General features: G+C 40.3%; 2 protein-coding genes and 1 long non-coding RNA gene across 8 annotated transcripts in view; 2 read left to right on the top strand and 1 right to left on the bottom strand.

Moving 5' to 3' along the window:
• The window catches only part of LOC142931500 (protocadherin Fat 3-like), a 122032-nt gene extending 115632 nt beyond the window's left edge, over positions 1-6400 (top strand). For both annotated transcript variants that reach the window (XM_076075448.1, XM_076075449.1), the window contains exons 28-30: positions 1584-1643; positions 2959-2994; positions 5769-6400. In XM_076075448.1, coding sequence (XP_075931563.1) covers positions 1584-1643; positions 2959-2994; positions 5769-6400 — 728 coding nt within the window. The remainder of the gene's footprint in view (positions 1-1583; positions 1644-2958; positions 2995-5768) is intronic.
• Positions 6401-12341: 5941 nt separating this feature from the next.
• Positions 12342-16345, top strand: LOC142931523 (uncharacterized). The gene is made up of 2 exons (XR_012947360.1): positions 12342-12453; positions 12592-16345. It is a non-coding gene; the product is annotated as an uncharacterized LOC142931523 (long non-coding RNA).
• Positions 15477-26954, bottom strand: part of LOC142931521 (vascular endothelial zinc finger 1-like) — a 31006-nt gene continuing 19528 nt past the window's right edge. For 4 of the 5 annotated variants that reach the window (XM_076075483.1, XM_076075480.1, XM_076075482.1 and 1 more), the window contains 5 exons: positions 24026-24095; positions 23618-23786; positions 21364-21405; positions 20663-20728; positions 15477-20474 (listed from right to left, as the gene is read on the bottom strand). In XM_076075483.1, coding sequence (XP_075931598.1) covers positions 20107-20474; positions 20663-20728; positions 21364-21405; positions 23618-23786; positions 24026-24095 — 715 coding nt within the window. In that variant the 3' untranslated portion in view covers positions 15477-20106. The remainder of the gene's footprint in view (positions 20475-20662; positions 20729-21363; positions 21406-23617; positions 23787-24025; positions 24096-26954) is intronic. The other variant, XM_076075481.1, reaches the window with a different exon arrangement.

Here is a 26954-nt window from a genome sequence, read left to right on the forward strand (position 1 = left end):
GGCTATCATTATCGACATCCACATGACTATTAAAATAACCTTTTTCTGTTTTAAGGACTAAACTTGATAAAAACTCGGAGAATTCAGACCTGGCGACATGTTGGGTATTCTGAATCAGAATATTGCCTGTATATTTGTTTGCAGTACCTATCTAACCATTCCGTCCCCTGAGAACTTGGATTTAGTACCACTTCTGAGCACTGCTGAAATTTATTCACCTCCAAAGAGGAGAGTACAGTGGAAACAAAATTAGAATGTGTACATTGGCGACAGTTTAGGTAATGTGTAGTTCCAGTAGTGGAAATGGCCTGTTAGCTCTTGTCCAGTTAGAGGGTCTCTGAAAGCATTCAAGTAGCCATTGTTTTGATGAATTGACAACACATTCAAAATCAAAATGGTAGATTTCTTTTCAAAAAAATCTCAAGACTAAATTTGGAGACAAGATAACGTTTTTAGAACAGAACAGAGCAGCAGCGTACCTGGCTACGTGCAGACTGAAAGAGCAATAGAATGAATGCTTGTATGCTTGTATCTTTGAGGTACTTAAACTTTGCTGTGGATATTCATTGTTTCCAGAGGATGAATCTCCTCTGGTACCATCATCAAGCCTTAACTGATTTTAATAACCCCATGGTCTTTCCTCAGGTCAGATAGGAAGTTTAGGTTACCTCAGTTGGGGCGATTTTAGCCAAGGACCTTTTTTATTATCCGTTAACACACTTGAAGATTAGCAGAATCGACAATATGTTGTCGATTCTGTGCAACCACATGTTGTGAGTGGAAATGAGTGTTGCTGCCTCCAAAGGTTTCAGACATTTATGCTTGCATGTTTTATCCATTTGCTCTTATTGCTGCAAAATCATGCGGGAATGTATTCTCAAATGTTTTCTCACAACTGCAAATCATAATGATATCACAACAGCATCATTATAAACCTTGAAGAAGCTAAGGGGTGTAGACCGCTTCACAGTGTGGTGTTGGTCGTCGTGGCCTTTGTGCTGGAACTGTGTATTTGATTTTCTGTTTCACTTTCATTGCATCGTCCTGTTCTCACTAGATTTTGTTTGCAAACCATGAGATTCATTGTTTTACTTTTCAGAATGATCATCATTCAAAAACGTTTTTTTTGCCCCTAATCATCAATTGATTAACTATATGAATTAGCCATATAGATACTGTTGCCATATTCATTCCTGTTAAAGTCTGACTGGTGTCACCAGTGTCTGCGTAGTGTTGTGTTGTTGGTGTTTATCGTCTTTATTGTTTTCTTCTCATGTGGTTTTCTTTACATTTTTGAAGGTAATTATCTTTGTTTGGCAGTTTTATTTGCTGATTTAATTTCAACCTAAAGTATCTCCATATACAGTATATGAACAATGTTGTATGCAAATTGCCCCCAAACATCAAAATCAGCAAGAAGTCTTGACTGTGCCGGTGGCAGACCAGGTCTCCCCTCTGCAGGCAGGACAGCAATGCAGCTGTAAGCTGTAAGCAATGCCACAGGTGCCACTAATGCCATGAAGAGCATTTTTCACTTTGGATGACTGTATTTCAAAACTTATCTCCTTTTCTTCCTCCACAAGCCTCCATAGTGACCGTCATTCGACTGGTCAATGATGCAGTCGACACAATCGAAAGTGAAGGTACCATGTCTTATCCCCTCTGTGTCTCTCCTCTCACTCTTTTGTCTCAGTCTGGTCATCAGAGGTGTCTGCAGTTACTGTAAAGCAAAAAACACACACATACTGTATCTTTCAGTAGTAAGTGGACTCTTATGGGCACTGTACATATAAGTTAGCTCCCTATATTTATATTTATTTTCTCCTTTCTCACAGTCAGTGGTTAGTCAGTCCAACTCTCTTCCAGGTTAGCTCTTCTTCCATTATTTCTCCACAGAGCAGTGGCTGCTAACCATGTTTCACTGATGACCTCAGTAAGTGATTTCAATGACGAGTGCTTCCATTTTACTCCACTCCCTCAAGTGGAGTAAATCCTTGAGTGGAGTCTTTGGTTGGAATGAGAACTTGCAGAATGTAAGCTTCTCATGGCGGCTCATGGTTGGCCATCCGTGACACAGGTGGTTTCATTTATTGCTCTTTGTGAAAAGCTTTAACATTACAGTCTGTCAGTATGCTTTGTTACTTCAGCCTCTACCACTGTGCTGGAAAGTAAAAGTTGAACACTTGATGATTTGAACCATATTAAGTCCTCATACCAAAAACAACATACATAGGTTGTTTATCACTATGGGAGGCAAACCCTGGTGTCAGACACTTAGTAAGTCAACCATGCAGCCTCCTCACCAATTGGATGTTTTGACAGAAAGCTAAGAACATGTTAAATAGTGCACAGATGCAAACAAAGTAAATGGAAAGAGGCAAGTGCATCAAACAGATGCAGATTTGTTATAGGTGCATATTCATTCTTTGCAAACTTAGGCAAAGATACATACAAAGACAAGAGAGAAAGGGACAAACTCCAGAGGAACTTAATAGAAGGAACTGGAGTTCCTAGTGGTGGCTGTGACACACACAGGCAGTCTCTCCCCACACACACACACACACACACACACACACACACACACACACACACAGATACAGTCTCTATGACAACTACAGCTCCCATGAGCTCAGAAGAGTTGTAGTTGTTGAACAGTAGCAATGTGGGTATAATGATGAGGTGCTTGTTCACACTTTTGCTTCTGAATTCCCAATCAGATTCTGATTCAGTTTTCATCTGTTTCTGAGAATCAAAGCAGAGAACTGGAAGGATATTTTAGGGGAAATGTGAGCTATGATTGAAAATGATAACAAAACAAAAGCAATTTAGAGACTCACCCAAATTCCCACAGCACCTCCAACCTAAATGATCTTTTATCCTGTAAAATTACATTTCGAGAAGCAGACTCATGATCCAATGCTAAAGGGCTCTATGTTATGTTGTTCTTCCATCTGACAGTGTCAGTCATGGACCATGGTCAAACCTACAGCAGAGGTGAACTACCAGAGCCCCCCCTACCTACCCACTTCCATCTATCTTTTTCTCTATCTCTATCTATCTGCAGCGAGTAGACAAAATAACAATCACACAATGAAAATAACTTTGTTAGTGATTTAACAGAACCTACATTTTAAAGACTGCTTAAAAATATGAGTCATATTAGCTGCATTTTTCAACTCTGTATGTGTTTGTTGTCGTTTTTTTGTCAAAACAGTTAGTATATGTTTCGGTGTTCAACACATTGTTTTAGCCTACTGTCACCAGGGCCTAATGATGAAGATGCTGGTAGATCAGTCTATATATATATTTGGTCCAGAACAAAATGTCTCAACCATATTTCCATTAAGTTCCATTCCATTCAATTTTGTTGACCTGTTTTCTAGTGCCAGCATCAAGTCAAAATCTCCACTTTCACCGTTTGGTTTCATGACAGTAATATGTTGAGAAATGTAGTATTTCACCAGAAAAAGGCAGCGAAGAAAACAACCTGTAACTGGTAGACATGGATATAAACAGTACAGGTGTTTGTATTTGTTTAAAAATCGGCTTCATTTCATGAGGAAGGAATTCAACACATTTGTTAGACCTCAAGGATACACACAAGGCTTTGAGTTTGTTTACAGAAAACTCTGTAGGGCATGTTTGGGCCTAAAGCTACCACTCCTCCCATCCTTCTGCAGGAAAGCCAATCGCCCCTTAATATCACATTAGCTGCACCTGCAACTACTCCAAGCAAACAGAAACCAACATCCAAGTTCCACCTTGCCCCACCACCGGTAGCATCAAAACACCATCTACAACCAGATGGTCAACTATAGTCAAGCAGTGACCCCAGATAGTCTGCTTGAAAATTAAATGTGGAATCAGCACTTTTCATCTCTTATCTAGACTATCCTGACTGAAATTATTTTGTCTACCCCCTGTATCTTTCTACTTCTCTGTCATTGATTAATTCCACTGCTCATCCCCCTCTCCGGGTCGGAGGTTTGTGTGCGTATGTGTGATTTCATGTGATTTCCCACCCCTCCCACAGCTTCTTTGCCACTCATTGTGTTGTGCAGCCCAGGGATGTCACTCTACCCCCTCCCCAACAACTGTTTGCCTGCAACTCTCATCTTACTGCATCCCACCATGTCACTTTGTTTGGATTTTTACTTCCAGCTCAGTGATGGTACTGTACCAGTTGTTGCGAGATGAAGTTTGCACAGCCTCAGTCTTACCCTGGTTTGTGTTCTGCTTTCATGCATGGATGTCTTTTGGTTTGATTTGTCATTGCTTCACTCACCATTTGCTCTTAAATGAACTTTGCCTTCAGTTTAATTAATCTGCAGAGTTGTTGGTACATTGTCCTTTTGGTCAGAGATACAGCATTTATGCTATGTCAGTAGATTGTTGGCTGCAGTGCTCAATGCTAACACCTTAGCAGACCCCAACTGAGTCCCATTGCAGACAAATAAGAAATGCAAGCTGGCTTTGCTTGGAGGAGAAAACCAATGTTTTGTAATGTTAGAATGTAGGATCCCCAAACGACTTGCTTGTCTCTTCTTATGCTGCCTTCATCAACCTGCAAAGTCAGAAAATCATGTGATGCTCTGTATTTACTATTTCTTTTGCATTTTGGTGGACATCAGTAGATGCTTCGCAAAAGCGGGACCAATTAAATGTAAGTCATTTACACCACGCATAGTTGGCTGTTTGCAGTCTGAACATGATGAGTTTTGCAGTCGCATATACGTTGCATAAAGACTTATGATATAAAAATAGTAGTTCTATGGGCTATTTGAGTGCAACTGCCTGATGGTTGATTTGACAGCACACATTAGTATTACAACCTAGTTTGTCTTCTTCCAAAATGAGCCATATGAGCATTTTCTGATCTGACTGCATGGCAGAATGACATGTCCAATAATTGTTAGTCAATGCTTTGCAAAACAACCCAAAATAGCCAAAAATGATTGATATGACTGTTGTCTTATCTACGACCGGTTGTAGTTTAGTGAAGTTGATCAGGCAGTAAAACACTGTAGATAAAGTTAGGGTAAGATTGTGGTCTGCAGTCACCTATGTCACAATTAGACACCCAGATCTTCCACCACAGCCTCCTACCTCTAAGTTTTTCTGGCGCAATAACAATATCACACTACTTCTGCTTTTGCTTCTGAGACTGACCAGTCATTATCTGCAATCGGTCACTTCTCAGGAAAGCAAATGTTGAAATTAGAAAGAAAAACACAGCATGTGAGTATTGTGGTGATGGTAGTCTCGCTGCTGCAATGTGACACAGCTACTAAGCTGACTAAATATAAACTTTATCTTTGTATTCATACTACATGTTTAAGTATTTGCATGGAGTTTTTAAGTGGTACAGGGTGCATCGGAACCAACAATCCACTGATGATTGTTGGTACATTGACCAATAGGAACATGTACCAGGTATTTGAAGTATCCTGTCAACATCCCGAATCCAATGTTGCTGTGTTTCTTGAACCTGTCAACATGGCTTGAGTGCTGCAAGTCTTCATATACCTCAGCATGCTGTGACCCCGACCCTCAAAGGCTCCTGTTGTGCATGACACAAAGACCTAACATGTTTTTCGGAACAGGTTTGCCTTGTCATGTACCTAACCTTCAACACCTGTGTATTGTTTGTATTCCTGGTGCATAATAAGGCTTCTCTGCTGCAAAGCTCTACATTGCGGAGACTACCTTGTTATTGTCTTTTTCCACTGTCTAGATTGTTATTAACCATCTCCCCTTCTACTGTCCAGCATATCACTGGGACACATCTGACTGGATGCCGAGCACCAGGTTGTCAGACATTGAAGAGGTGCCAGGCTATGAGGCAGGTCCTGCCAGTGATGTAGCAGGCTCAGCTCCCCGCCTTGGAGGAAGCACCCGTGAACTGGAGTCAGACTACTACCTGGGAGGCTATGACATTGACAGCGACTACCCCCCTCCCCACGAAGAAGAGTTCTTGAGCCAAGACCAGCTGCCACCTCCGCTGCCCACAGTTGAGGACTATGCTGAGCCCTACACGCCACTGCCCACCAACCCACCAGTCTCCAAAGAAAGCACCCTGAGCTCTGGCAGCACCGGGTGTCAGCATGCCCGGCCACACTTCCACCCCAGTCAATACTTGCCTCCCCACCAGCTGCCCGTTGGAGAGGCCCCCCACGGGGACTTCAGCTCTTCAATGAGTGGCGTAAGCCCAGGAAATGGGGACACTGATGACTCTGTGTCTCTAAATATGCGACTGTCTGTTGGTGCATCATCAGCCTCGGACATGTCCGCGCCCTGCGGGCTGGGTGACTCTGAACATGGCAGCGACTTTGACAGTATGGACGAGCTTCGTCGAGGGGTGACTATCATCACTGACTCACAGCAGCAGACTGAGGTGTGATTGATTGACCAGTACAGTACAGTATGGGATGTATAATTGACGAGAAGGAGCCAAACATCGAAACAGATGAAAGGAGATGCACAATTGGATGTTATTACAGGAAGAAATGCTTTGTCAGCAATGCTAGATACAGCAATGCATTGTTATAGTTTACAACCATAGACTATAACAACGATCTTAGAACAGTCTGTCCAGAAATGGGACTGTTGAGTTTTAGCATGATCGACAAACTCAGTGTGTTGTCCGTCCTCTCCGCTGTGCAGATCCATCAAAAGTATCCTTCCTGTTCATAAAGGGGTCATTTGTAATGTGAAAAGAATAGAATAGAGAATGTGAATGAGAAAGACTAATCCAAAAGAGATTGAAATGTACAGATGCAGTCGAGAGAATTTGAAGAAGGAGAAGTGAAAGGATTGTTTGGTTCCCTACTCCTTCACAGAAGCCCATTGGACCAATTCTTTCTTATAATAAAAAAGGACATAAATCCCCATTTTCCCATTGTCCTCCTTGGATTTGTAAACTTTGTAATACTCCAAGCCTGTACAGACTTTGTAAAATAGTATGACCTTACTGGTGAATAAGTATTAAACAATGTTCTGGCCACATTTCAAAAAGCCATTTATTTGTTTTAATGTGGAATGTGCTTGCTCCTTTCCCAAAAATAAATCAAACCGCCCATCAAGCCATCATCTCACTAGCCCAAAGTGTTCAATGTGACCTTCATGCTTTATATTTGTGTGCGCAAGCCAAGAAAATGATTATCTTATATACAGATAAGGCACAGTACTTTTTTTTTTTCACAGTATATTTCATTTGTAACCCCCAAAATGTCTTGAGGTGGTCAGCCAACTCTATCGGAGCGAGATCAAATTTAAGTGGAAGTTTGATATAAATATGAAGATTGTCATCTTATCTCGTTACCAAATGTTATCAGCTGCTGTTAACAATAGTGGTTGACACATACATGTATATAGTGACCATTACTATTAAATGATTAAATCATTTTATCTGCCACTACAGAGTTGAAAACTTTTGGCAAAATAATTGACAAGCGCTAGCTTTCCACGTTTGATCTGGTTTACCGCCATTTCTTTGATCTGTTAAATGCGACATCATTATTTGGGAAAAAGCCATGCTGAGCAGACACATTTTAGCGGCACTGCATCCCGGTGTTTTCTGTTACTCTGTAGCATGTTCACCATGTCTGCAGACAGAAGTCAAACCCTTATCCAGGTCATGAATGGCTTAGTGAACATCTAGCCAACAGGGCAGACTGCTTCAGATAGTCACTGTATTGTACTATAATCTCCTCTTCTCTTTGTAACAGATGTATGTTTAAATCTCTGTACAGTGTACATAGCTAGATTTTGTAGATATGTAATTGCAATCCTGAACTTCCTTTGAGTTTTTCTGTTGGACTGTTTGACGTAAATGTCGACACTGACTTATGGAATATCAATTATAATTCCTCCTCTGCCACTGACTGACTGAATGCCATTTCTATTAATATAGACACATTTTGCACTGTATTAAATCCAAACTTTACATCCCAGAATTTTAATGTAATGAGGGAATCTTTTTGTACATTTCTTTCATCTGTTAATGTTTTGATGAATTTCTAATGTTCAAAGACATTAAGCAGTGTCGTTATGTCCCCTTTCTGCAGAAAGTGAGTGGGTTTTGTTTTACTGGGTTTTTTCCAATTCAGTGCAGAAAATAAAAAGGTTCTTATGCACCATGTCATTTGTCTTCAATTCTGAGAAGAATCCATCCTGACAGATCATCACAGCTGTTCACTGGTTGTCATTTTGAATACCCCTTGATGCTTAATAGAGATGAGTTTGGTGATGTATGGAAACTGGTTATTGTGAGAATAAACTGCTGGAGAATGCCAACAAGATCCTAAGTGTAAAGCTCTGACAGTTAAATAACATGGTCCCATTATAGACTGACTAAACATCTGTGAGACTAAAGCATACTGTAAAAGTTCACATTCTATGCAAAATGCACTTTTTAATGGCTTTTCATCATAAACGTGTCCCCGGTGTCTCTGGAGACCCCCAACGTATGAGAAAAGACCATCTGCTCTCCTTTTTCTCCAAATCTCTGAATATATTTGTACCAAAGAACCAGTCAGGCTTGCTTCCTTGTCCAGGATGGACAGGATGTGAAGATCCATTGCATTCACTTTATTTTTTACTGAAAATGTCCCCACAACAAATGGAAAACTCTTTCTTAACAAGGACTAGCAGCCTACACCGCAGGATTGACTACAAAACTGAGTGTGACTCACAATGTCCCTTTCCATCAGTCTGATAAAAAAGGAAAACGTTTCATTGTTCACAATCTCACAGCAAAACACCTCTCACTATCCGAGCCTCGTGTAGTCATGGCACATCCCACGGTCAGAGAAGCCCAGCCATACACATAAGCCCTTTCACTCTCTTCAAGCTCTTTCTGTTCCAGAAATTAGACATCTCATACAGCGATTATTTTTCCCCAGACGTCACTAAAAATCCATGCACAAGCATCCCTTCATCCGAGCATCCTTTCCTCTTCTGTTGCTTCTACCTTTCCTGTCCCACCTTTTCTCCTCCCACCTTGATATTGGATGCCACATACTGCTTCAATGGCAGGGCTCCACGATGGAGTCATCTGCAAAAAATATTAGTTTCCTCCTGTTTCTACATTGAAAATTTTAGGAGGAGGAAGATAAGTAGTAAAAGTGCTGAAACTGAAATTAATTTACTCATTCACATGTAATTTTCACATCCCCAGGGAATTGATACGAATTGACATCAAACTCAAACAGCAAAACATCCAGCTTCTCACAGACACAGCTTCAGCAGCTTCTCCATTGGCAGGTGGTTCTCAGCCTTACTCCTCTCTAGATCTCCGAAATGTAGTCACTCGCCATGGCAGCCATTCTGTGGGGGCACGAAATTCCAAGAAGACCATCACATTGTCTCGATATAATGCAGTTCATGGAGAGGCTCACTCTGGTTCATCATCTGAGCCTCCCACTTCTCAGGTTATTAAAACTCATTTTGTGACTCACTTTTGTTGGAGTTTGATTTATCATAATATCACCATCAACTATATCTATTTGTTTAAATATGTCTAAATGTTTGAAACTCACATCAGCATATTGAGAACTAGTGTGACTATATTGTGGTCTCATTGCTGTTTTCACGCACTTCTATAGAGGGCTAGTTTAAATTTATATCTTTTTATTAACCAGCATACCTATGTTTGCCTTAAGAAAGGATCAGAGTCTCTTGTAGAAAAACAAGTGAGGGGTCGTAGCAGGTGCATAGTGAGACTGGCGTTCCCACTACACAGGCTGGTAATGGAAAAGACAAGCGAGCGTGCTGATCTTCACCACCGCCCTGGGAAACCTGCTGGTCATCGTGTCCGTGCTTAGGAACTGTAAACTACGAAATGCAGGTAAGAATGTGAAAGCTATTGTTATAAGCACGGTTTACTCGCGTGTGTGTGTGTTTGTAAACAAGAGACGGAGAAACAGACAGACAGACAGAAGATCATGGAGCTCAGATCTGAGGAGAAATGACATCTGGAACTGAGCTGGGCTTCATTGTTTTTGACCACAAATCACGACAACTGAAAGAAGCGGTGAAGGTGTGACTCTTGGGTGAAGCCACTACCTGACATCACAAGTAGTGCTTTCCAATAGAATTGTCTCCACATGTGAATGAGCAGAGAATGAATGAATTAGTATGGATCCTATAGAAATGAATGAGTCCTGCTGCTGTTTTACTGAATGACTCTGTTCCTGGAGTCTGCCTCTTTCATCAGTCTCCCCAAACTTGTCAGTCACATGGATCCATTTCCATTCCATCCAGTGTTTGTAGGTTCAGTGGAGCAAAGCTTTCAGCAGTCCTTAGAAGGTGCCACCTAAATTGTGTGTTCTTCATTGTGCCATGAAGAACAGGTTAATACAGCATGTTCACTGCAACTGTGGACAAGGCCGAAGAATCTATTTGTGTTGCTGCTTTCGTCTTCTTTTGAGGAAGACTAAGGGTATGGATCAACATTATATATAAAGCCCTTTTAAATGATAGTTAAAAGGGCCTGACCTACTTCCTATCCACTTATCCTTTAAAGTGTGTCTCTCAGAACTCTATTTTTATTTGTGGGAATAACTGTGAACAGAGACATGTTTGTAGTTGACCTTGAGAGTTCCTTCCTGTTAGCTGAGTGGTGTTATGCTGATTGTGGTCGGGGACTGTAAAAATCCAATGATTATTCTTAACTCAACATCTGTTCAGCTTTTGAAGCCTTCAGCGGTTGTTCTTCTGCAGTTTTCTCTTTTGCCGTGGAGACAACTTGTTATCAGTTGAAAGCTCTGTAACAGTAGTGCTAGTAAGGGGCCCTTGACTTTTTTGGTGAAACAGCCTTTCAAGCAGCACTAGAGGTTGTAAAACCAGTATGTGGTCAGATCACTCTCCAACATAAGGGTTCACATTTTGTGTTCACATTATAATAAATTATTCTCCACAATGTATCATTATGTAAACAGAATACACACATACACTGAGATTCACAAATATACTTCTGATGCACACAAAAAACTTTGCTTCGCATTTGTATGAACAGTCTTGTTATTTTTTCAATGGGAGAAATAATGACTTTGTTTTACATTATGTAATGTTTGTTTGCTAGACTAAGGTTTTTTAGATTTGCAGAGAGTATGGCCATGGAGGTCAAAAGAATCAATTAGCAAATATTTACACTTTCAACAATCTTGATTGTAGTGTCCAAACCTTTAGTACAGTGTAAACCTTAAATTGACGCGTGTTTCTGGTCCTATGCACCGACACCGCTCGTAGGTGAAACACGTGTTTTATTGATCCGATTTCTCTCGTACAAGTTAGTGAAACAACTTCCTTTCTTCCTAAAAGTACGCCGATTACCTCGACACACTTTAAAGATCCACAGGTTAATCCACACATTGTTCCACAACATAATCCACATAGCACGTTCCATATAACACGGTCGGAAAACTGTGCGGCTCCATTCTGCTCCAGATAAACGTAACTAACTGTCGCAAAGTGTCCTTAAAGTGACGGCAGTCTGTACTTTGAATGTTACAAGGATTTTGTTGTCATTTGTTATGGTAAGAAATACACGTAAGTGACAAACAGATGTGATTAGAGTTAAACATGTAAATTGAATTTGGCTCTTACATTGATTGTTTTTCATGTTTGTTTCTTTAACAGAATAGAAATTCTCATATTTCATTCATTTATCTTTACCATGCATAGGAGATCTTTCTTTAGGTGTGAGCAACACCTACTATAGGCTTTCTATTGCCTCTGGTATCTGGAGCACAGAGCTTGTAGAGACTGCTGGCCTCACCAGTACACGCTACTACAGACTTCAGAAGCCTGTTATACACACTGAGGAAACTGATTCTTGTTTTTGTACCACATGACAAAACTCTCTAGAGCAAACAAGCTTACACAAGATCTCATGATTTACAAGACGTAAAGTTAACCAAAGTCCAAAAACAAGGAATGGTAGTGAGAGAGCTGCTGCAACAGGCTGCCTACCACTCTGCACCCGCAAGCAGTCACCCTGTCACTGTTTCCAAGTTAAACACAATCTTCAGCTTTATAATAAGTTTGACTTTAATCTGTGCCTGATTCAGTAGAGTAGAGCAGTTGTATCATTTATATGCATTGAAAGGTCCATTCTTACTCCACTTACACTCTGCATAGTTCAGCCAAACAGTCAAACTGCTGTTTGTTGGCTACCGTTTCACCGTTTCTTGATGGGATTAGTTGTACAGTTGGAAATGGAGTAATGTAATTTGTTCTGTCCTGAATAAGTTAACTGTTGAAATGTGTTTACATTGTTTCATGCATAAATGGGTGTAGCGCTTTTATTTTGACACCCGTAATGAAGCAGGAAGTGAGAAGCAGGAAGTAGGAAGTTGAGAGCTGTAAACTGCAGGGAGCATGGTAGCTGTGTGGTATCCCATGTTTAATCCACAGTAATCCTTCATCTGAATTCCTCAGAAAGCAATGGCTGTAAGTGTTTTATGTTCTTCATGTGTTGACTGAGTAAAAATGGTGACTTTTGTTAAGTAAATGTGAACATAAGGCTGTTTATATTTATCAGTTATTCATATTGCATTCAATTAAGATGTTTTGTATTTTCTTTTCTAGTTTCACTCCGATTCAACGTTGTCAACCTGATTTAAGATGTACGAAATCAATAAAGGAGCAAGCACGCTCGCATTCCTGGCTCTTGAAAAGGAGTTTGGCTGGCTGTTTATCTATGTTAACACTTAGGAAGTAAAACACATAGAGAGAACAGTACATAATTGTTACTGGGACTCTCCTGCCTATATCTGCCATGCTTACTCAGCAAAAATCCATTTCTTTGATGAACTGCAAAATAGTCAGTACAAACCCCATGTAGAATTAGTTCCATGTGAATTGACATCCTTGAGATTAGTCGGCATAATTCTGCAGGGCCTATTCAGATTCACAAACCATGTCATTGTGGATGCTTGAATTGAGCTTGAAAAAGGCTCAACTGAATCAACCAGACTCTCAAGTGTGACCCAGTTGTGAGTTTGTTCCTGCGGTCCTGCTGCATTGATATTATTCAGTGTCAGCTGCAGGAGGAATGTGTGATGCATGAACCATTCTTTATGTGATGACAACACATAAATGCCAAAGGACGCTTATAGAAGTGTTATATCTTATATCAAGTTGCATTATGGGAAAAGTAGGATCCATTGTTTATAGAGCTTTTTACCATACCAGGAACTATAAGTCTGTTGACTTGGACTCTGTTATTTCATTTAAACCATTCTTTTAATGAAATGGTTTCTTTTGAGTGCTCTCTTTATTAAAGTGAGATATACAATTGTAAAAAGTACACCTTTAAACCCTGAAGGGATTGTTTGTGAGCTAATGCACACACATACACCCCCAAGGAGCAAGGTTATATTATTAGTTCCTTTACCTAAACTGATGCAGTCATTTGAACAGTATGGTAAACTATCAGGGTACAAGATTAACGTGGGCAAAACCCAGTTACTCTCATAGCCCACCAAGAGAAATTGAAAATAAATATCCTTTGCATGGCAAACATCCTTCAAATATCTGGGCATCAATATTACAAAAGATCTTACAAAACTTGCAGACTATAACTATGATCCACTAATAAGAAAAATTAAGGAAGACATAGCCAGATGGAACACAATTCCTTTCCTAAATTTCACGGCAAGGATTGAATCCATTAAGATGAATATACCGCCCAGAGTACTTTATCTATTTCAAACTCTACCAATAGAGATTAACCAAAACCAATTTAATGAATGGGACAAGATGTTATCTAGATATATTTGGACAGGTAAAAGACCCAGGGTCCGTCTCAAAACCTTACAACTACCTAAAGAACAGGGAGGATGGGGCCTACCTTCTCTTAGAGATTACTATTTACTATTTATAGCAGCACAGATGAGAGCGGTAATATGCTGGTGCAACCCATCTTATAATGGGCTCAATGGAAAAACATTGAAGAGAAAATAACTTCCACCCCCATACAGGCAATGCTAGCTGATAATCTACAAGGCCACATAAATACTACTTTATTGGTTTTCCATACTTCATGGCTGAAGTATGGAAAACCATTATAAGAGAACACAAACTAGAGGGAGATATGGTAACACTTAAATGGTGTGCATATGATTCTGACTTCACACCAAATAAATGTGATGCTAGATTTAGGGATTGGACAGCTACAGGAATAACAGCCATATGCAACATAATGAAAGGAGACACACTGCTAAGTTTTGAAACTCTTAAAGTTTCGCTATGTGATCAGGCCCAGACTCACTAGAAAAACAGGACTTCTATTGATACTTGCAGATCGCATTATGTGAATATGAAGACGAAAAACATGACTAAGAGTACACACCTGATAGAACTGTTTAGAAAAGCTTATAACTCAGATATAGGCAGTAAAATCATCTCAAATGTCTGTTAAACTTTAAAACACATTTAACCTATATTAAAACTAAATGGGAGCAGGAGGGAGGAATAACTATATCTGAAGAAGAATGGACAGTAATATGGAAAACTCAATGGAAGTGTACCAGCTCGCAGAGAGTTTGGGTGGAAACATGTGATCAGGTATTTTATTACACCCTCTCAGAAATGCCACTATGATAGTAACCCTCCTGTTTGCTGGAGAGGATGTGCAAACCATCACCATATGTTTTGGGATTGCCCTGTTATCACAGACTATTGGAGAGGGACACACATGGCCCTACAAAACATTTTTGAAGGTGAAATACCTCTAGAAAGTAAGACCATGTATCTTGGATATTTACCTGAAACACTGTCAAAAAGAGACAAATATTTAATGAATGTACCAGGTGGCCAGCAAAAAGACTCTTACCAGGAAATGGTTGTCACAAGAGAGTCCCACTCTGAACACATGGATGGACATTACAATGGACATTTACAAAATGGAGAAGATAACAGCATCTGTCAACTACAAACTGGAACAATTTTTGTCGTATTGGGAAAAATGGGTTACATACAGGACACCCCATAGACCCGATTGTATTTTCATAAATCAATGAATGTAATAGTTCACTCCCTAGTTAGTTTTCTTTTGTTCCTTGTTCTATACGTGTATAACAAAAATTAGCATCTGAAAATCTGCACATGCACATTGTCTGAAAGACATTTGTAAATGCTTAATTGATGCCTAATATCAATAAAAAAGAAAGAAAATAAGCTTACTGTGCTTTTATTCTTTAAACTGTTACCCTACATGGCCAAAACTATGTGATCAGGCCCAGCTCTGTCGGTAATCCACTTCCTGCCACAGGTGTTGGATGGGGTTGAGGTCGGCCTCCGAGCAGGACAATCAAGTTCTTCCACACCAAACTGGGAAAATCACTTATTCATGGACCGTTCTTTGTGCAAAGGCATGTTTAAACAGTAAACGCTAGCTTAGGGACCGAACCCAAATCAGAAAAAAACAGACAAGCATGTGGAGAATTAGGTCCACACACAATACAGAATGGTGACAGTAAACTAGATTCCTTTATTCCTTTACATTGTACAGCATCAGATCTTTGCTCATTCAGGTGTCAGTTAACCACTGAATGTCAAACAAAGACACTTCACACAGCACATCACATTTTCCAAGTTTAATAGTTAAAGAATGAAAAAAAACACCAAAATGTTTTTGTCGTCACATACAGACCATGGTTTGGCACAAAATCCCCCACAATCCACTCCAACAAGCAAAGTCACAGAGGCACTTTCATCATGAGCAGGCCAACTGTGAGCCAGTGAGCCGGTGAAGACACTGAGGAGTCTGGAGATAAGAAACATCCAGAAAGACCGGGGACTTCAGCAACCACCTCAGCCTCCCAGAAGCCTCGACTAAAGCCAGGAAAAGCAACTAAAAGCAGAAAGGAGTAACGCTCTCCTGATCGAGGGGAGTGTCTTGAGTGCAGGGGAGTCGCTCCAGAGATTCAGCTGAGATGGAGAGGATTGACTTTCCTCTGAGACTCAGCATGGACAGTCCAAAATCATGCTTTATTGTTTTCTTTTATTTAGACAAACCCAAATAAAAAGGCACATAAAACAATGCGCATATCTTTACATAATTATTCTCAATGGACATACATTTAAAAAAAATGTAGGAATGTTTTACCTTTCTGCTAATCAGAAAGCCTAGCCTTCGTATATACAAAACTTACCATTGTTAATGTTCTAATACAAAAAGATTTATAAAAGGTTATTTTGTCTTGCATGTGTCTGTCATAACTAACATGTCCTCTGAACTAAATGCTTTGTACAAAGATATACATTCATTTGCCTTCACATCTGCCAAATTCATCATACAAACTTCACAGAAAAATAAAAAGAATCTTCCAAATCATTATTTGGCCAAATAATGTTTTTCACATACGGTTGGAGTAAAAAGAAAAAAAAAAAAAAATGAAACTAAATAGTTAAATGTCATTGATACATCTACACGACCTTGACCCAAATAAAAAGTTGTTCCTGAAGTAGCAGAACTTCTCTCCGCAGGTTTAGAAAGAATGAACTCATCACAACATAGTTTGGGCCCTCTGAAGGCTTCCCTCACACTGTTCCATCACACAGCACATCTACAGGAGGAAGCGTCAACGTGTGGAAAAGTCTTGCAAAAATATTTCAGGCACACTTGTTTACGGCAACTGGAGAAGGACAAATGACATCACACACCTTCTTTCATCCTAATTTTTTTTTAGTGTTTTGTTTTCATAAAAAGTCACTAGCCTTCTAATAATGGTTGTTGAACTCAAACCTACACTGGACAAGCTCAGTCATCCACACGCAACATTGACACAAATAAAATAAAAAGTACAGATGGGAAATTAATCAAATTTCAAGATCATAATGCCATTACACATGAGAACATCTCCCTTGGTGGACTGTGTGGCATGCACACAATGAAACTAAGGGGCCAAACATCTGGGCAGCCAATGTGAAGATGTGGCCAGGTGAACTATGATCATTGACTCATTCCACCAAAGTGAAATGCCCCTCTAAGTACCACTCTTCTGTAGTGTGCACAGCCTACAGTCTGCTGCCAGTGTTCAGAGTTCCTGCACTGAAAAAGTCCCTGAACTACAAACAGGCTTCACATCTACTAACTAATTCACTTGTGTTCCTCAAGACTCACTCCACCAGGGAACCCTGGGACATAATCGGATATTGCCAACACTGTGCCACTAAACTGTTTTCCAAAAGCTAATAAAAATATAAACAAGAGGCCTGCTGCTGCGCTGACTGACATGTTCCTTCAATGAGAACAGAGCACCGCTGATCCTCAAAGAACCCCGTGGCTTCAGGTTTAGTCTCAGAGGAGGCGCACCGTGTGGGGCAGAGGACAGGAATCAACTGCACTCAGTGGTCACGTCAATGAAGATGGTATGGCTCCTCAATGCGTTTTCAATTGTTGTTGGATAACAATAGAATTCTATGGTATTGGCGGCATAAGCTGTGTCAAACCGTAGCTACACAGATATTAGTTAGTAATATTAGTAGCTTTTTGGCCTTTTTATGGGATTTGTTGACAACTTAAAGCAACACAAGCCTTATCAGTTAATTAGTCTCTGATGGGTTCTCTCTCCTTGGATGGCCACTTCAGTGGTGATATAGTTCTTGCATTGCTAGCCTATGGTAAGTAGAGATGCTCCCTCTCACACAGGTAATAGGCAATAAAATAAGTGTTTCATATTTACAAAGAAATGACCAGTGTGTGAAAAGCTGAACATGGTTTAAAAGACTATTCTCAGTAACCTTCCTGAGTCTACGTGACAGTGACGGGGATCCTATACCTGCTAAAGTAAACATACCACTGGGACCTCGAGTTCAAATGTCTTCAGTAATCAACATTTCTGATTATTTGACCTTTGATAATACTGCCATTTTAAGGGACATGCTTTCAGTACGAGATGTTTCCTCTTAGCTGTACCTTCAACTGGCATGGTATAAATACATACAAACATTCTCAAACAGCTGTGACCGATAGACTTGTGTAGAGTAGCCAGCAGTGTCGACTGACTGCAAGTTTAAAACACAGACATGGGGGGGTAAACAGAGGCTAAACTCACTCTCTCTCCTTTGTATTTTGCGATGAAACTTTAAAATACATAAACTATCAAATACTGATAAGTCTACTAAAATAACAGAAAAAAACCTTACAAAATATGCCTTAAGAGGAAGCATGTAAGAATATGGCAATACACTAACTCAAGGAGCTGTTTACCAAAGCCTAAAGGTCAAGTAAGGCCTCACATTTCACCCAGATTTGAAGTCAGATGCCCAGTTGAAGAAATCGTTAAGTGGCCGCTTTTAAGAGGCTCGTCCTTCAGCAGCTGAATAGAGCTGAAAGAATTGTGGAGCAGGGCTCTGAAAGCTGCCTCTCCAAGGCATATTATGTGTTTAAGGCCAACACTGCTGCACAACGAGCTGGCTCACCCTCAGCTATCTGTCACCATACAGCAAACTACCCTAGTGTGAAGGGGGGGGGGGGGGGGGGGGGGGGGGGGCGCAAAGGATTAAAAAACAAAACACGGGCGACAATGCAGCAGCTGGTGTTGTAATAACTGCCAAATAATTTTACACCAAAGTGGAAGCAAATACTCTTTTGGTTAAAGAGTATAATGAAACTTGTTCCTGTGTACTACTAGTAATGCCAACAATTTAACATTAATATACACATTATCACATATTAAAAATAGGAGAATTATTATTGCAATGATAATGGGTATTGTTGGCTTCTGATAGAACATGAGTCAGGCAGACAGGGGGAAGACAGCCCCACCTGAGGCGCCAATTTCATTACTCTGGGTTTCCAAGAGGAGAATTGAAGTGTCCTATGATGGTCCAAATGCCGTTTAAAGGTTTTCCCCTTATCTTTTAAAATATAACATTTAGGGGAAAACACGATACTTAGAAAATCTTTGGCATAAAATATTATGTACACGGAATATCTGCACAAAATGAGGTTTATCCGAGCCTGAAGACGCTTCACCTTGAAGAAGTAATCTGGACCTCAGGACCATTTGCTGGCTATTTTTCAGCGCTTTCAACTATATTTCATGGTCTTTGTCAGCTGGTGGAGATTGGAGGCCACTCGCATGCGTGAAGTGGTGTTAATTCTCCTCCCCCCATAGGATCTCCTGTTATCACACAACTGGAGTTCCATTCTTGGATCACGCATTGACAGCTCTAGACCTGATGAACACTGAAATGTGGTTGATAACAGAGAAAAATGAATGAAGTTATGACATTTTTTGTCAAACCAGTTTATCTGTTCATATTTGAGAATGACATGGCCCTCAGAAACCCAACTAGTAGGAATGAGAAAGACTTGACCGACACAACAAACTACGGCAGTGAGTAACAACGTGGATTCGGGCTGAGCCATATGATACATTTGAGATGACAATAACTTGATATTTGTTAGAAATGTTACCGTTTACACTGAGGTATCCCTCCATTTTGGTATATTAGGCCAGTGTGGGCAATGTCGCATATCTATGAGCAGGACTGCTTTATGGTAATATTTTGATTTACAGAAGTTTTGCATCAATGTGATGAAGTACCTTGATTTGTCAAGAAATAAATTCACTGGGTTAGCTAAGAACAGAAAGTCCCATCTGGTATCAATGAAACCTTTCTCTATTAGATTTCTAGAAATGTCCTATATTACAATATCTAAAACAAAATAAGATCAAACTCGTACTATGATTGACAGGTGTATCCATGTTGCCCATCCCTAAAAGTGACCATTCATCTGACAGACTCTAAAACGTATCTCACTTTACTATGTTGTATGTTGGCTAATACTCTGCAATGAATGACTGTAAGCACTCAAAACTATTATTTTTCTATCATGATTACGGATACTTGAAATATGTTTTCTCCTATAAATACAAACAAAATTCAAAATTCACAAATTATGCAGTAATCACTCCTGCAAGTAACAATCATTGGTTACTATCTATGTGGTTGAATTACATCAGTTATTACCTTTTCAAGTTTAACACTATCAACCCATCAAAAGGGCAGTTTTACTAAGATGTGACAGGCTCATCCATTATTAGGCAGTTAAAACATTATCGGCTCTTACATAGACTACGAGAAGCTCTACCAAGGAGGGGAGGAAGGCAGAACTTGGGATAGAAAAGGCATGCTCTCCATGGACCTCATGGTAATGTTGAGTGGCCCGGTGATATTCATGGCCATGGGAGTGGTGATGGCCACCGGGTGGACGATATTCATGTGTGCCGTTGTGGGGATGTTGACGGAGGCCAGGTTCACAGGGCCAGTGATGGTGATGGGGTGCTGCAGGTTGACCTGTGACGTGATGTTGACCGTACTGGTGCCGATGTTCATCTGAGCAGCGATGGTGACGGGATTGCTGGCAATGCCACCGCGATTCAGGGCCGAGGTTATTGCTGCCGCATTGGTGACCGGCGTCGTAGTGGCCGAGATGTTGTGCACAGTGTTGCCATCTGTTTAAAACAAAGACAGATAAGGGTAGAGTTATGGCTGGTCAACCTCGTGGAAATATACTACCCCTCCAAAACAGGGAAAGTCAACAGCCCTCTCAGCTCCTTGGCTGTTAAGCTCGGTCACTGAAAATGTCAATACACCATTAATGCATTATGTCAACTGTAATAATATTGTTGAAGAAACCTACCTTTGTGAGAGTTGTCAATTAGGACTTGGAAGGAGTTATTTAAAATCTCTCCTACCGTCAACTCACCTGAGGGGTAAATTCAAAAAGCAGGATCAATAGACTAACCAGCTAACTGTCCATTAGTTTGAATTCAGAAATTTCATTTGAAACAGTAACACATTATGAAGGACAACTTAAGCTCTGTGTATGCCTAAGGCTGGATGCACACTATACTGCAGGGCTGCCAATTTGACCATCCCGGCTGAGTTCAGGGCCAGTACATCACAGGGTCATCATCAACTTGTCTCACCTATGCTGTGAGGTGGCTAGCTCGCAGCTGGGTCAGTTATGACCCTATTTCAACTGGGATATCATCATTTTTGTTATTATTATTGTTCCATTTGAAGAGTAGGTAAATAAAAAGCTGTTCAATCTGGTCAAAGTCAGGACAGAATGGACAGCCGAGTAGTGCAAGATGACCTCTGATGGTCAGGTAGTGTTTATGGTCCAGTGTGTGGTTCATTTAAATGATCTACTGATCCTGCTTCATGAAATTTAACCTTATATTAGCAGAATTAAGAACCTTAATTACAACAGTCCTCAGAGAAAAGAAATGCTTCTGTACTTGTGTGACATGGTGCGTGAAGAAAAACTGGCCACTTATGTTTTGCAGAGGTTAGAATTCAGTACTTCGGGGTTTCTGCTACTAGCTACTGGATTACCTTTTCGTGGCCCTGAGTGGTTCCACTGCCAGTCACTTATGCCTATTCAGAAATACAGACATAGGGTTACAAGAGCACAGGGCAGCAGTGCCATCATCTGGGAGTCAGCTTCAACAGTTGGCATGGTTAACTTGTGTGTATGTGGCATGGGAATGGGGTGTTAAATACTTAACATTTTATCAGGGGCTTCATATATACATACATACACCATTAATTAGTTTATCGTAGCTTATTCCTGACATCTAACACATCTTCTCCTTTTAAGTGGTAGGCCACTTTCATTAAGTTGGGGATATACAAAAGACAGATAAAAAAAATTGGTTACAATGGTAGCAGCAGAGACAGACTTGTTGTCCCTGGGTCAAGCTCCAAAATTGCTGAATCATACAATTCCTGTAATGCAGCTGAATAACGTCTTTAACACCCACACCTTTCAGATTCCACACCCCCAGGTTTGACATTACACTTGTTCTACATGTACAATAGCTAAACTTACTTGTCTGAAATGGAAAATGTAGGCATAAATAGATTTTTAAAAATCAATGGAGAATTTGACAAAAAAAAGCCAAAATTTGAAATGTTAAACATGACTGTTACTATGATCTATGCTGGGTATTTGCATAAACACAATTCAAATGAGCTGCTTAGAGCTTGAATTTCTTATTTATATTGCTGTGAGAAACTCTCCCTCAAACAACTGGATTAATTCAAGTTTATCAAATACTTAATTTCACAAAATTAAATTGAACACATCATGATTAGGTAATGTACCTTTGCCCAATGCTCATTTTTACTGTTTAGAGCAGGGGTCTTCAACGTTTTTCAGGCCAAGGACCCCCAAACTGATAGAGAGATGGAGCAGGGACCCCGTACTATATATCAGAGGCGGGCCGTGCATTTTATACCTGGGCCTTCTGTGCCGTCTTCCTACAGTTGAACCACCTCCTAATCACCTCATGATGGCGCCACAGCTACGGTTATTATTCGTTTCTAGGGGTGTAACAATACACGTATTCATATTAAACCGTTCGGTATGAGGCTTATGAACCGAACAATACATTTGAATAATAATAATTTGGAAAATGCAGAAGCTTAAATTGTGGGAAATATAATGTTTTCGGTAGACTGCGCTCACGTAGGAGACAACGGGCTGTGTGCGGGCTGAACCCGGAACAAAAAAACCCCAAAACAAAACACAGCTGAGGCACCGGGTGTGTTCTGGGAGGCTATGCTAAACTAGCTTAGCAGGAAAACGACAGCAGCACACAGGCTACGAACTCAAAAAAACAAAAAATGAGTGAAGGCATATTAGTGCCACTCCCATGCATAAAGATACCTGTTATCTTTCATACAATACTGAACTATTAAAATAATGGACAGATTCATGTTTGGGGAAAAAAAATGTTTATTTTTTTTTAAATAAAAGAAATATGAAAAATTGTCTAATCTACCAAAAATGTCACGACCCCCCTGCAGTACCCCTAGGGGTCGTGGACCCCCTGTTGAAGACCTCTGGTTTAGAGGTTGAATGCACCGTAATGTAAGTGAATGGAACATGCACACATTAGCTATTTGCACTGTAATAGGCAGGACTCCTATGGAGAGACACTGATTACTCTAAGCATCGTGCATGGGGATGAATTACGGAGCTCAAACCCAATGGTTGCAACAGGATGCTCCGCATGAAAAAACGCAACGGCAGCAGAGTTCTCTCAACACACTCTGCCTGAAAAGTACACTTGTATCCAGCAGCTGTATCTGACTTGTATTCAGTAAGGGTGACAGGACACTTAGAAAGTCATAACTATTGGGTAATTGGAATGGTCACCACGCCCTGAACAGTTTTTGAGAAGCCTGCTCCTCATAAAAAAGGGTGAAGACTGCAGTTCTACTACACAAACTGCAAGCAGAAAAAATGCTTTTACAGGTTTAAAACTTAAAAACCACATTTCAACTTGTAAGCTGATGTCAGATCAGTTAGGGCACTAACTGAAGGAACAATTGACTTCTGGAGCAGCCATTGATAGTGTGTAGCCCAGGTCCACTGTACATTAAATCACAGCTGAACGAGTGGGGTATATTGACAGAAACCCCCAATCAGTATCATGACAAATAATGTATCCAATATGTCAATGGTTTGGGAAGTCTCCATATGTGTGGATGGGCTGGGTTTTGCCAGTGATTAAGTGTTAAGTGAAAAGGTGGAGTAAGTAGTGAGGAGCTTTACGAGAAGTAAAAGGACACTCTTGCCTACCTTTATTGTTACATGGGTTGCTGAAGCTGGCCTGGCCGTGCGTCTTGAGGTGACTTGTGATGTAGGCAGCGCTTAGCATTTTGCCACAGATGTTGCAGGTCACTTTGCCTTCATGCCTGATCATGTGGGAGCGCAGACGGTCTTTGGTAGCGAAGGCAGAGGTACAGGCCTGGGACAGAAACCAGTGAATATCGTTTTTTTACTCTTAACACATGACCATGTGACTATCAACAACTTTCATCAACAACAGACAAAAGTAAGCTCCTTGCTTGTAAAAAAGTAAAACATTTATTGATGCTTTCCGATACAGACAAAAGCACATGCAGGAAAAGACTAGAGTGAAATATCAAAATGTGCATATAGGTGAGCATTTTTGCTTTTTGCAGAGAGGACAGTGATGACTCTTACCGTTACTTGGCACTTAAATGGCCTCTCTGAGGAATGGACATGCTTGACATGACAGCTTAGGTGATCCGGTCTGCAGGGTGAGATGAAGACAAGGAAGAAAATGGAAATCCTTTGGCTTTACTCGTGGCATTATTTCATTGACATAAGAGATTAGGGCAGTTGTTATAACTCAAAGGTACATTATTCAATCTGCAAAATAAAACAGGAAGTTGTAACTCGGCCGTAAATTGTCTAATCTGCGGCAAATCTCTCATGTCATAACATCCTGACCCTGAACACATCTATGGGACAATTTAGAGTCATAGTAATAGTGTCACCTAGTGGCGACAGGAAGTTGTAGGTTGTATACTTTTACATCCTGCTCCTCACAGATTAATCAGATCCCTCTCAAATGTTGTCAGAAAAGCCTTAAGACGTTGATAATGCTTCATTGTGAAGATTGTAAGACATTGTTAAATGCGGCGACGTGGCAGCTCGGCGAATTTCAATCCTTCGCCATGAACAAATAAACTGATGTAACTCAGTCGAGTTACATCAGTTTATTTGTTCATGGCGAAGGATTGAAATTCAAAATGGCCGCTAGCTCTACCAAAAAAGCATCTCAGACCCTTAGCTCCGCCTACTTACATTTTCCGCCATTTTGAATTTTGTGAAAAACACATTTTTGCAAACGCTACCAAATTTGCTCTGAATCATTATTTGATCTACATCAAAAGTTATCAAAGACTTTTTGATATATCTTTGTGCTTAGAAGACAATAAACATCTTAGGGGCGTGGCTTATATATCAGTAACTTCTATAACTTCTCAACCATTTGTCCTAAAATCAACAAATTTGCAGCATATGTGCACATCGCATCCTGTAACACACCCTAACATTTTTATTTCATTCAACCACTAGGGGGCGCTACAGTAAACCCGCGATGTGCTTTTTTTTGTCACTTTTTGTATTTTTCAGCCTTTGTACTTTAACGAACTCCTACAGAATTAATGGGATCGACTTCAAATTTTGCCAGGATGCTCTTCAGAACTTTGTGATGAAAAGTCATCAAATTCATGAGTTTTCATGGAAGAACCTTGACCTGGTGTGGCGGCCTCATTCGGCATGAACAATAGAGTTGTTATAACTCAAAGGTACATTATTCAATCTGCAAAAAATTACATTTGCATGATGCTACTTCAAGTCTGAGCATACATCCATGTCAACATTTTCAATAACTCATAGCGCCACCTACTGGCAAAAGGAAATGTCACATTTTATACTTTTATTTACTCCTCCTAGAAAGTTGACCAGATCAGTCTCAAATTTGGTAAGGAAAGCCTTAAGACATTGAAGATGCTTCATCATGAATATTGTGAGTTTTCATTGAACGCTGTTGCTGTGACAACGCATCATTCGCCATGAAAAAGAAGCTGATGGTTCAGTGGCTTGGGATGCTCAAAAACTCATGGAACTTTGTACATGTGTTGTAAGTGATGGGAAGACCTATTTTGCATGGGTTTTTGGCTTGGTTGTTGTAAATTGTCTCCATAGCACCCACTACAATATTTCAAAAGAGTAGCCCCAGTGCTGCGTTTCAGGTACATGTATGAAACTTGGTAGGGACATGTTTAAAACTTAAAAAAAGTCTCTTGGGACTATGCTCCAAACTATACCGCATGTCGGCCAATTCGATGTTTGTGTCATTTTTCCATAGATTCTTGTCCTATTTCTAGTCGCTATACTTTAACGAACTCCTCCTAGGGACTTTGTCAGATCCACTTTAAATTTGGTCAGTACAATGTCAAGACCGTTGTGATTAAAAGTTATCAAAAGCTTTACGTTTGATGGAATGGCTTAGCCATTCCGGCTTAGCCGTAGCGGGCTAAGCCCCATGAAAAAAGCTGATGCAACTCAGCTGGACTTGTCCCAAACTTCCCGTGCTTGATAACACTCATGTCCTGAGAATGTCTACAAGCTAATTTCCCCTAATACTCACAGCGCCACCTGCTGGCCAAGGAAATCTGCGTTTTCTGACAAACAGCATTTGATTTACATGACTTTTACACAATGTGATTTATCCTTGATATAGAGCAACATAATGCATGTTGGTGCGTGTTTGTAGAGCCACACAGCGGATACAGGAAGCGGTGGACTATTTTGCCGTGGCAATGCGTCATTCGCCATGAAAAATGAAGCTTATTTTTCTCTGGCTTAGGATGCTCAACAGGCCTTGGGACTTTGCACAGGTGTCATAGGTTATGGAAATAAATATTTCATATGGCTTTTTGGCTTGACCCTTTCAAATTGACTCGATAGCGCCCCCTACAAATATTCAAAAACGCAGCCCCAGCGCTACATTTGACCTACATGTATGAATTTTGGTAGGCACATGTATCACATGGAGACTTAAAGAAAAGTGTCTTGGGACAATGCTCTAAAATTAACGGGAAGTCGGCCATTTTGATTTTTGTGTGAATTTTCCCATGATTTCTAGTCACTATACTTTAACGAACTCCTCCTAGGGACTTTGTCAGGTCCACTTCAAATTTGGTCAGTATAATCTAAAGACCTTTGCAATTAAAAGTTACTCAATGCTTTACGTTTGATGGAATGGCGTACCCGTGTACCCATTGTACGTGATTCGCGATTAAAAAACAAGCTGATGTAACTCCACTGGACTTGCTCAAATCTGTCCCAAATTTGCCATACTTGATAACAGTCATGGCCTGAGGAGGTCTACAAGCCAATTGTCACTCAAAGTCATAGCGCCACCTACTGGCAACAAGAAGACAGCGTTATGTGACAAACGGAATCCGATTTACATGACATTTAAATGAGGTGGTCTATACTTGATATAGAGCAACATAATGCATGTTTTCTCTTCACGTGTTCTCTTGCGCCACATAGTGGATACAGGAACTGGTGGAATATTTGCACTACATTATTT

This window comes from Anarhichas minor, unplaced genomic scaffold (assembly GCF_050575085.1).
Source record: "Anarhichas minor isolate MPS153535 unplaced genomic scaffold, ASM5057508v1 ptg000052l, whole genome shotgun sequence".
NCBI lineage: Eukaryota > Metazoa > Chordata > Actinopteri > Perciformes > Anarhichadidae > Anarhichas > Anarhichas minor.